At 32.3% G+C, this 11,863-nt stretch overlaps 1 protein-coding gene and 1 pseudogene across 2 annotated transcripts; one reads left to right on the top strand and one right to left on the bottom strand.

The window, feature by feature from the left end:
* The first annotated feature begins 8 nt into the window (after positions 1-8).
* Positions 9-4,709, top strand: LOC148190509 (receptor-like protein EIX1; annotated as a pseudogene). Its single transcript, XR_015783202.1, has 2 exons — positions 9-3,019; positions 4,548-4,709. The product of XR_015783202.1 is annotated as a receptor-like protein EIX1 (transcript).
* Positions 4,710-5,905: 1,196 nt separating this feature from the next.
* LOC148190508 (putative NADH dehydrogenase [ubiquinone] 1 alpha subcomplex subunit 5, mitochondrial) lies at positions 5,906-11,474 on the bottom strand. The gene is made up of 2 exons (XM_088102849.1): positions 11,086-11,474; positions 5,906-6,271 (listed from the first exon to the last, which is right to left on the bottom strand). The coding sequence occupies exons 1-2, from the start codon at positions 11,396-11,398 to the stop codon at positions 6,075-6,077; spliced, it is 510 nt and encodes a 169-aa protein (XP_087958975.1). The 5' UTR covers positions 11,399-11,474; the 3' UTR covers positions 5,906-6,074.
* Between the last annotated feature and the right edge of the window lie 389 nt (positions 11,475-11,863).

Here is an 11,863-nt window from a genome sequence, read left to right as displayed (position 1 = left end):
TTTAATTCTTTCCAGACACTCACATCCCAGAGTTTCTTGCTTCTCTCAAAAACTTGAAATACCTTGATTTGTCTCGTTGTGATTTTGGCGGAAGAATTCCAAGTCAATTAGGCTCTCTTTCTCATTTGGAATACTTAAATCTTGCGGATAATTATCTGAACGGATCAATCCCTTATCAGCTTGGAAATCTCTCCCAATTGCAGCATCTTGATCTCAGTGACAATTATTTCAAAGGAAATATACCTCCTCAACTTGGAAAGCTCTCCCAGTTGCAGCATCTTGATCTCAGTTGGAATGGTTTTGAAGGAAATATACCTCCTCACTTGGAAATCTCTCCCAATTGCATGAGCTCTATCTTGGAGGAGGCAACCGTAATCTCAAAATTAGTGACGGAGGTCAGTGGCTCTCAAATCTCCTTTCTTTAACCATCTTTACTTGGACTCTGTATCAAATCTTAATACTTCTCATACTTGGTTGAAACTGATTGCGGAGCTACCTGAACTAAGAGAACTAAGTTTAGTTTATTGTAGCCTTTCCGACCATTTCATTCTTTTATCCAAACCTTCCAAGTTCAATTCATCTAGTTCCCTCTCTGTCCTTCATCTTTCTCAGAACACCTTCACATCACCAATGGTATTTCAGTGGGTCTCAAACATCACTTCCAACCTTGTTGAGCTTTACCTTAGTGATAACCTCTTGGAGGGTTCCACATCAAGTCATTTTGGTATGCTAAAGAATTCGCTTAGGCATCTTGACCTCTCCTATAATTATTTGAAGGCCAGGGATTTAAAATATTTCACAAATATATGCACCTTACATTCTTTATACTTGTATGAAAACAAGTTGACAGAAGGCCTTCCATCCATTCTTAGTAATTTGTCTGGTGGTTGCGTTAAACACTCATTGCAAGAATTGGATCTGTCATCAAATCACATCACCGGCACTTTGTCTGACATTTCAGTATTCTCCTCTTTGAAATCATTGGATCTTGATGAAAATCAGTTAAGTGGAAGGATACCTGAGGGTGTGAAGTTACCATCCAATTTGGAGGATTTTTCAATTAGCTCAAATTCATTAGAAGGTGGAATTCCAAAATCATTTGGGGATGCATGTTCTTTGCAATCATTAACCATATTTGGTAATAGCTTGAGTGATGAGCTTCCGATGATAATTTCTCACTTGTCTGGATGTGCTAGATATTCATTGCAAGAATTAAATCTAGGAGGGAATCAAATCAATGGCACACTACCTGACTTCTCGACATTCACATCTTTAAAACTATTGTATCTTTCTGAAAATAAGCTAAATGGAGAGATTCCTAAAGACATTCAATTTCCACCTAAACTGGAGGACCTCTACATCTCTTCAAATTCTTTAAAAGGTGTGCTGACTGACTACCACTTTGCCAATATGTCTAAGTTACAAAACTTGAATTTATCTGACAACTCATTGGGCTTGGCATTTACAAAAAACTGGATTCCACCCTTTCAATTGCTATCGATAGACTTGAGATCTTGTCAGCTTGGTCCAACATTTCCCATGTGGTTGCAGACACAAAATAAATTTGTCCATATTGACATTTCAAATGCTACAATATCAGATATTACTCCTGAATGGTTTTGGACTAAATTATCTCTACAAAAAGTAATGACACTGAATATTTCATGCAACAATCTACAAGGTGCAATTCCAAATGTTTCATCAACGTATCTTTCTGCATCCATGATCCTTGCATCAAATCAATTTGAAGGTACTATTCCTCTATTTCTGCGGAATTATGCAATTCTTGATTTATCGAAAAACAAATTTTCAGATCCTCTTTCATTTTTGTGTGGAGATTATGCAATTTCAGTTCAAATTCATTTAGACATTTCATATAATCAGTTATCTGGAGATATCCAGATTGTTGGAAACAAATGAACTCACTAGTGTATTTAGATTTAAGCCATAATAACTTTTTGGAAAAATTTCAACTTCAATGGGATGGCTTCTTGATCTTCAAGCATTATTTTTGAGAAACAACAATTTAGTAGAAGGAATCCCTTTATCTATAAGAAATTGCACAAAGCTAGTAATGCTTGATTTGTCAGAAAACAAATTGTCAGGATCTATCCCTGATTGGATTGGTACAAAAGAAGAGTTGCAAATATTAAGTTTGAGAAACAATCAATTCTTTGGGAGTTTACCATTTACAGTTTGTTGTCTAAGAAGCATTCAGCTCCTAGATGTCTCACTAAACAACTTATCTGGAAAAATTCCTAAATGCATAAACAACCTTACTTCAATGACCGAAACAAAATATTTTGCAACTCATTCGTATGAGTTGAAATATGGTATTTATTCAACTATCATGCCATATGAATTGATTGCATGGTTGACATGGAAAGGTTCAAAACAAATGTTTATGAATAACGGTTTAACACTTTAAAAAATATTGATCTCTCAAGCAATCATTTCTCAGAAGAAATTCCCGTAGAAATAGAAAAGATTATGTGGATTGATTTCATTGAACTTGTCAAGAAACAATTTGATTGGAAAAATTCCTTCAAACATTGGAAACTTAACATCACTTGAGACTCTTGATTTATCAAGGAACCAGTTGGTTGGTTTAATTCCTTCAAGTCTTGCTCAAATTTATGGTCTTAGCGTGTTGGATTTGTCCCATAATCATCTATCGGGAAAAATTCCAACAAGCACACAATTACAGAGTTTTAGTACATCCAGCTATGAAGATAATCTTGATCTTTGTGGACCACCACTTGAGAAGTGTAGTGAGGGTGGATCCACACAAGAACCAAATATTGAAGTTGATGAAAATGAATATTCATTATTGAATAATGATTTTTATGTCAGCATGGCGTTTGGATTTGTTATAAGTTTCTGGATAGTATTTGGCTCAATCTTATTCATGCGTTCTTGGAGACATGCCTATTTCAACTTCTTAAACAACTTAGAAGACATTGTTCATGTCAAAATAGTACTCTTTGCTAGAGTACTTAAGCTCAACAAAGATTAAAAGGTAATAATATTATAAGTTTTATATAATTTTGCTATCTCTGTATATTATAAGCACATTAGCATATATTCCTTGTTTTATTATTTCTATAACATTTAATTGATTAAAATAAAATTAACAAATATTTATTATGTTAAATATTGAACCAATTTTTACAATTCGATGAGTTCCTTTTGAAACTATTGATGCCAAATTATTACACAAGAGCAATTACATGCGTAAATATATAGTTCTTTTCTTTAGAAATGTTATTTTATTTTACTTTCTCTTCTATATGGATTAGAAATCCAAGCCTCCCTATATTTATATTTCTTTTTTTTGGATAAAGAAAAAAAAAAGTAGCATATTAACTAAATCATGAATTTTGAATGCTGAGTGCATTTAGTGTTTAAAATAAAATAGAAATAAAATCATTATGTTCAATACTTGACTGTCTTATGAAAAAAGACAACGGTTTCCCTTGATACCATGAAATCATTTTTCTGTTCCCCGTAAACTTATGAGATTTTATCTATTGTTTTTGGGTGTTGCTCCTTCCACCATCCAAGTGCTCCTACACCTTCCAATTATTTTTTATTCCAAAAATACTCTACACTTTTCCATTATTTTTTTTTATTCCAAAAATATCTTACACCTCCTTACTATATTCAACAATTTTTATCTTTCTCTCTCCACATTAATGGAACATTCATATGGCTCAGATTTAAACTTTATATTACAAAATTTTATTTACACTTTCTCTTATTTTCACTGTTCAATATTTTTTTTTCTTGAAATTACTTAATAAATGATAAAATTTTGTTCTAAATTTCTAGAAAATGTTCATATATATGTGTTTTTTTTAACATTTAATATTTATAATTTTTAACATTATATTATGTTTTAACTTACCGAGATGTTTGACTCAAATATCTTGAATAAAGTATTTAATTTATCAGATAAATAATATAAAAATATTATTAAATAATTAAAATATAAAAGAAAAATTATTTGTTAAAGATTTAAAATTTATTTAGTTTATTTCGACATTATAAAGTTAGTATATAATAATAATATATTATTTATTATTAATATTATTATGTTTATTATTTTATATTTGCATCTAACTTTTAAGTTTATAAAATGAAACACTAATATTGAAGTTTTTTCTGAATTTTATATTTTGCAATATATCACAAGTTTAAATCTAAGTCATATGAATGCTCCATTAATGTAGAGAGATAAAGAGAAAGAAAGATTATTGAGGATAGTGAAGAGGTGTAAGGTATTTTTGGAATAAAAGAAAATAGTGGAGAAATATAAAATATTTTTGAAATAATAAAAAATATAGTGAAAAGGTGCAAAAACACTTAGGGTGGTGGAGGAGCAACACCCATTGTTTTTTTTTCTTAACTAACCTGATTATTATTCTTATTACTCAAAATTTTAAACACGCCAACTATATTGTTTTAGTGAATAAGAATAAGATATTATTTTAATGTACACATTTCAAAGAACTGACATTCTTTGTATTTTATTTTTCAATTTTCAGGCACTTGAAATCCATCCTCTTGGACGACTCCACCTTTGAGCTTGTTATGTTTGGACAGGGCAATGGTTTCATTAAATTATAAACGCCATTAAGCATTGTGCTTGTAGTGAAAAATAAATTGTCATACATATTATTAGCAATTCACTCTTTTTTTTCTTATAATCCAAACTTCCGTCTAAAATATTTTAGTTAATTACATTTCATATATTTGCCTCAGAAAAGTTTCATCATTTTAGTAAGTGATTTGTTTTCAATTTTATAAATTCTATAAATTACTTTATATAAAAAATTTATATATATATATATATATATATATATATATATATATATATATATATATATATATATATATATATATGTATATAACAGCGTGATGATCACCATTTTAAACTTATTTATAGAGAATAAATATTTGCTATATACATATAGTTGATAAAAAATCTAAAGGGTTAATATGTTTTTAGTCCCTAAATTATTGACCGTTTCTGGTTTTCGTCCCTCTTCCAAAGTAAGGTACAATTTAGTCCTCAATCTTTAAAAAACGTTCGTTTTAGTCGAAAAAAACGAACGTTTTGAGGACTAAAACGAGGACTAAAAACAAAATTTTGAGGACTAAAAACGAACGTTTTTCTAAAGAATGAGGACCAAATTGTACCTTACTTTGGAAGAGGGACGAAAACCAGAAACGGCCAATAGTTTAGGGACTAAAAACATATTTAACCCAAAATCTAAATTGAAAAATAATCATTTAAAATTCAATACATCTAAAATATTCAAAATAAAATAAATAAATAAAAATGTAGAATAAGTTCAGAGTTTAAAACTGAAAGAAAAGTAGAATGATTATTGCCTTGTCCAAATAAATATAAATGTAGAAATATATTGCCAAGGATGTGAGTGTGTGTCAAACAAACAGATAATGAAATCTTTTAAAAGAATACTGTTTAAAGAGCAAAAGTAGAATGTTGAAATTAAAGAAGTTGAGGATAGAATGTAGGATTTCTAACTTACTCCTGACATTACTCCTTATCATCATTTTCAAGTCTGATTAAGTAAAATTTTAAAAAGCTAATACTCTATGACTAGGATTTTTAATGTATACTTGAGCTTATCAAAGATAATGTAATGGTAATTGTCTGATTCAGATGGGAAAATTTTGATACAAAATGTTAATTATGCAGTTTCAATGCCGCCTTTGGGGAGGGGAAAGAAACGGTCCGGCGGACTGACTGGAATAGTACTTCACTTTATTTATGTAGACATATTGGAGAGTGATGTAATCCAGATAAATAAATAAAATATTAATTAAGAATCTGTGAACTAAATTATTCCATGCATAATATTGTATACTTGAAAAGTTAAAACAATAAACATTTGTTATTCCAAACCATTCAAGTTATTTAGAAGCCAGGTTTTCTCCCAAAAAAAAACTGCTTCAGGTTATAGTTCATGCAAACTGCAATAGTTCAACACAGAAAAGAAAAATATGGTGAAAGGGAGAAACAAAAGATCTAATGAGGGTGGAAATCATGTCTTGGAGGGTGATTCAGTAGAGCTAGCAACAGGAATATCTTTTCCTGATTGAGACGAAAGTGCCTCTAGTGTCTTGTGAAATTCTGTAGGGAGAGGAGGTGGTCGGTGGAGAGGAACATGCTTAGGAACAGGTGCATCATTCTCAATCACCTCACATTCGTAATCATCTGGAACACCCCAGGGATCCCACTCTGCACTCCAAAATATACATTCAATATACGTCAATCATATTTCTAATCAATTTATGCAAAAACATTTCAATATATGTTCAGTTCTAAAATTGGTCTCTATATGTAAAAAAAGAAAAACACTCAATACATTGATCCTTTTAAATTTAACATTATCAATTTAGTCTCTGTCACAGTTAATACACTTACGAATGCTTATTTTGGTGCTTATGCATGCAGTACATTGTTAATTTGGTTGTTAAACGAGCATAGCATTTGGTTCTTATGTGTGTAACACATTCTTAATTTAATCCTTTGCATGTAAAAACTAGATTAAGAATTCGTTAAATGTAATGAGACCAAATAAAGAATGTATTACATGTATAAGAGCAAAATTAGAATACATAAAGTAGCTGACAGGAGCTATAAGATTGGTTTAGTAGTAAAAGTTTTAGTAGTAAAAGTTGGAATGAAGGGTGAAAGAGGTTGTGAGTTCAACTCTCCCCTAACATTTGAAAAATATAAGATTGGTTTGAAGGGTTTAGAAAGAAAGGTAAAAAAAGTTGTGGGTTCAACTCTTTGACTAACAAAATACTAACATTTAACATTTGTCGATAAAAAAAAACACAAGGGAGCTGATGAAAAAAAAAATACATAAGGTTGTTAACAATGGCAACACAGTGACCAAATCCTTAATGCAATGCTGGAACATTTAAGACTGATTTAATAAAGTTGAACACGTAAGAACAAAATTGAGATTCACAATACATATATAGAGACTAAGATATAAATATTGTTCGAATGCAGAAAATATTTTTTTTTGCTCACTTTTACTTGCAAAAATGTTACTTTGTTTTCACTTTGGTTCCCGTTCTCAAAAATTTGAATAAGAGTGAAAACAATGTTGTCGACAGGATTTCAAAAGAATTATAATTTTTTAATATTCCATAAAGAAAATTTTAGTTCAATGTCTAGTTTAAGTAAAAATAATGAAACTTGAAATGGCAAGTTACTTGTTAAATAGTGAGAATGATTATCAAGCAGCAAAATTTTGGAGATGCACAAAAGACTTAATTTGCATTAAAGCAAGGAAGAGTCAAAGTTAAAATTATTGTCAAGAAATAACAAATAACTTGTGAACTAGGCTGCATCTGTGATAAAAGGAAAAGACAACTACCAAATTCAAAATGTGAACAAAACTCAACCTGGATTAGCAAAATTAAAAGTACCCTATCCAAGGTAAAATCCCCATTCACATATACAGTATACACATTGTGGGAGTCCAACAAGTTTATGGGCTGAAGAAGCCATTGGTCCATGAGGGGCATATGACACCTAAGGTATGGAAGGTTTAAGTGTGGATGTGCGCAAAAGAAAGAAGGGAAACCGAGAAGCTGAGGTTGCATGAGTAAGTGGAGAGGTTGGTAGGGGGAGAGTATTTTCTGTTATTTAGTCTGATGAGGCAAAAGGGGAGGGGGATTAGCTGATTGTCTGATTTTCTGTTATAGGAGCTATGCGATGGGCAATTGGAGGTTTCCTCCTATTGTAGTTTCCTTTTCATTGCAAATAACATACAATTCACCGTGCCCTCATTTTCTCTGTTCTCTTTTATCACTGTTGTTTGTTATTTGGCTTGTAACAATTTTTGGCCCAACCTACCGGATCATTCAATAATCACGATGAATACCCAGGAAGAGAAAGAAAAGAGGAATGAGGCAGATTGTGGAATCAACATTATCTATAGGAGAGGACAAAATACAAAAGATCATGGAAGCACATGTTGAACAAGTAGAACACGAGCTTTTACGGATAAGAATGGCTATGGAATCTTTATGGCACCAAACAGCCTCCAATTAGTTAGCAGATGAAGCTCTACGATGAGATAATGCTGAGGCACAAAAATAAAAGCACTGGTTTGAAATCCCTTCAAGATAATGCCCTCAATGAATTTAGACAATGAGTGAAGAAGATTGAATTACCATGTTCAACCATGCAAGAGGTAGCAATTCTCTTGATTGTGACCCATCCTTTTCCGGTATATGCATTGAGGACGTCCTCCTCCTCTAGTGCCATGTCCTTCTTTTCCTCCTCTGACAATCATGACAGATGGTCCCACCAGTTCATGAGCTTCCTAAGTTTGAGGTGTTGGGACACGCAGAAAGCAAGTGGTCAAGGTTTCCATAGAAAGGACCTCATGACTGGTGTATGTTGATGATATTGTTATTACAGAGAATGACGTCACTAGAATTACTCAATTAAAGAATCAATTGTTCAACCACTTTCAGACTGAAGATTTGGGTCATCTAAAATATTTTATTTGTATTGAAGTGGTATAGTCAAAAGGAAGTGTTATCATTTCACAAAGGAAATATGCTCTTGATATTTTAGAAGAAACAGGCCTAACAAATTGCAAGCCCGATGATAGTCCTATGGACTCAAATCAAAAGTTAATGAGAGATCAAAGTGAACCTTTCTCAGACCCAGAGAGATATAGAAGGCTGGTTGGGAAACTCATCTATCTTACCATAACAAGACCTGATCTTCCTTATCCGGTGGGAGTTGGAGTCAATTTATGCAAAATCCACATGTTGACTATTGGAATACAGTGATTCACATCCTTAGATATGTAAAAGAAAACCTAGGACAAGGATTGTTGTATGAGAACAAGGGAAGCACTCAAATCAAAGGATATTGTGATGCAGATTGGGTTGGTTGTCCAATTGATCAAAGATCTACTACAGGATATTGTGTTTTACTTGGAGGGAACCTAGTATCTTGGAAAAGTAAAAAACAAAGTGTTGTTGCTCGATCTAGTGCTGAAGTTAAACACCGATCTAGGACTTTAACTACATGCGAACTTGTGTGGATCAGACAACTTCTTCAAGAATTGAAATTTGTGAAAATGAACAGTTGAAATTGTAAACCAAGCAGCCCTTCATATTGCCTCCAATCTAGTGTTTCATGAGAGAGCACATAGAAATTCACTATCATTTTATTAGAGAGAAGTTGTTGTCCAAGGAACTTGTTACTGAGTTTGTCAACTCTAATGAACAACTCAGAGACATTGTGACCAAATCTAAGGGGGCCTAGAATTCAATTTATATGTCCAAGCTTTGTGCATATGATATATATGTTCCAACTTGAGGAGGAGTGTTGAAATGTAATGTATTTTTATAGTAAGCTTTTTAGGAGCACTCTGTTTTTACTTTGTATGTTGAACTACTATCCCTTATAAATAGGGTAGTATAAAGTATTAGGGTTAAGAGAGAACAGTAATAGTAAAATTTTAGTTTCTCTCCCAACTCTTTAAGTGTTTGTAAGACACATGAGGACAAACAGCACTAAAATTACAACCCATAAGTTGTTTCAGTTGTTTCAGACCAAGTTGTCACACCAAGACATACAAAAAAAATTGTAATAAAATAATCATGATTCAAATCTCGATTCAATAACCATGTACAAAATAATCAAGACTAACTACCACCAAGATTTGTAGACTATAAACTCTTGGACAATATCTTAACTGAAATATATTCAGGACCATCAAGACCATCAAGACTAATATTGACCGAGCTGCATTATATATTAAATACTCTTACCTTACAACCTGACCAGGCAATATAGGCAATAAAATGATTTTTTATACAACAGATGTTGAAATGACAATGATTGGTTGTTAATTATCATTTACCAATATTACAAATGCTGAAGACTCACATAAATACGTAAAAGGTTAACGGGATATAGTGACACTATAATATATCTTAATGGGATAAGTAAATCAGGAGATGAAATGTACATGCAACTTTGTTCCACACGATAATTTGACTCATCCACTTTTTAACACAAAATCAACTGAAAATTGAAATCAATGTCTAACAAAACTTCAAATGTTCATATGAAACTAGAGGATTTTTTTCCCTATTTCAAGTATATTCATCCTTTGCAATCAATAACTAATTATTCTTACACAGTAATGAAACTTAGTGCAACTTCCTAAGAAAAAAATCTTAGCTAAGGTAAAGTATCTCCCTTCCACTTATCACTACTCTACCCGATACAATATATATGTATTATGAATTTAAGTATTACCCATGACTTTGGTGGGACTTTTACTATATTGGTGCAATTTGGAAACATAATTACCAAAATGGGCAAATTTTTTAAAATTTATGAAGGTACCCATCTTTGTAATTTTTAAAAAATTTAACCATTACGGTAATTTCATTTCCAAATTGCACAAGATTGCTAAAATTGCCAACTTTGGCATTGTACAGATATTTATAAATATTGTCCATAATAAGTACAGATTGTGGATAAAAAAATGGAATGCACACAAGATGTAACTACACATTCATAGTTTGAACGACAAAATTGTCATGGACAGTGAAAATTGCATGGACAGTGAAAATTGCATGACAAAGATATAACTTAGCATAGTTATAATGAGGAAGTGATTGCAGAACAATTGCTAGGCTTGAAAATTGCATGACAAGGAGGATATATATATTCAAAGGAGTTTTGCTCCCCTTCATTTAGTTCAAACTCCTATAGGCCTGACAGAGAGTCTAATATATAGTATAGAAACTAACTAGCGGTCACTTCACAGAACCAATGTTTTAACTAAACCTAAAAATATAATCTGTGCACGACCACCATGTTCTATGCAATATCAAGGATCACAACGAAATTAAAATTGCCAATTAAAACATACAACTAACATTCAAAAGTCGAACCCAGACTACTCTACCATCGGATTAATTGATTTCACACAACACGAAATTCATAATAAACTAATATTTAAATTAAAGAAAAAAAGAAGAAGCAATCGAGAATACCGATCATGTAGGAAATGAGTTTGAGCTCATCCTGAGCCTCTTCGATGAGCTCCTCGACCTGGCCGCAACCAAGCCGTTTCTCGATGGCTTCCCAGTCCTCTTCTTCTTTGCACACGCTCAGCCGGTGTTTCGTGAAGCTCTCCACCGCCTTGCGGTAACCCTCGTCTTCTGGAACCTTCTGGATCTCCTTCAGCGTTTTGCCATAGAGTCCGATCAGCACCTCCCTCGCGTTCGGAACCACCTCCAACCCCACGATCCCCGTCGAAGCCTTAACCTTCGCCATCAACGGCCGCGCCACCGCACGTAGAAACATCTTCCCTTCCGATCTCACTCTCCGCCAATCTCTCCAAACACGTTGATCGAGTATCGAAGAAATGAGAACGTGGGTGGATACGAAATGGAGAGGCTACCAACTGGGCCTGTAGCTTCTTGGCCCAAATGGCCCAGGGTCACTTTGTAAATAGCGTCCCAAAGGCTTTTACTTTTTAATTTTGAAACTTTCCAGGAAAAGAATAAAGAAATAGCTAACTTTACTATATTATTAGTATTATTATTATATTCTCAATATTCAATTGGATTGTTCTTTCATAAATCAGTATATAAAAATAAATATTAATCTAAAATTATTTATATATCAAATTAACATTATATATGTTTGAAGATATACTAAAATTTAAATAACTTAATTATTTTGTTATTATTCCATTTTAACACAAAATTTGAGACAACAAAAAATCATATAAATAATTAATTTAACCCTTGATAAAAAGTACTTTTT

Source organism: Vigna umbellata, unplaced genomic scaffold (genome assembly GCF_029865625.1).
Source record: "Vigna umbellata cultivar VRB3 unplaced genomic scaffold, Vumbellata_1.0 scaffold_856, whole genome shotgun sequence".
In the NCBI taxonomy this organism is placed as follows: Eukaryota; Viridiplantae; Streptophyta; class Magnoliopsida; order Fabales; family Fabaceae; genus Vigna; species Vigna umbellata.
Note: the sequence above shows the minus strand (reverse complement) of the source record. Positions and strands in the feature narration are given on the sequence as shown.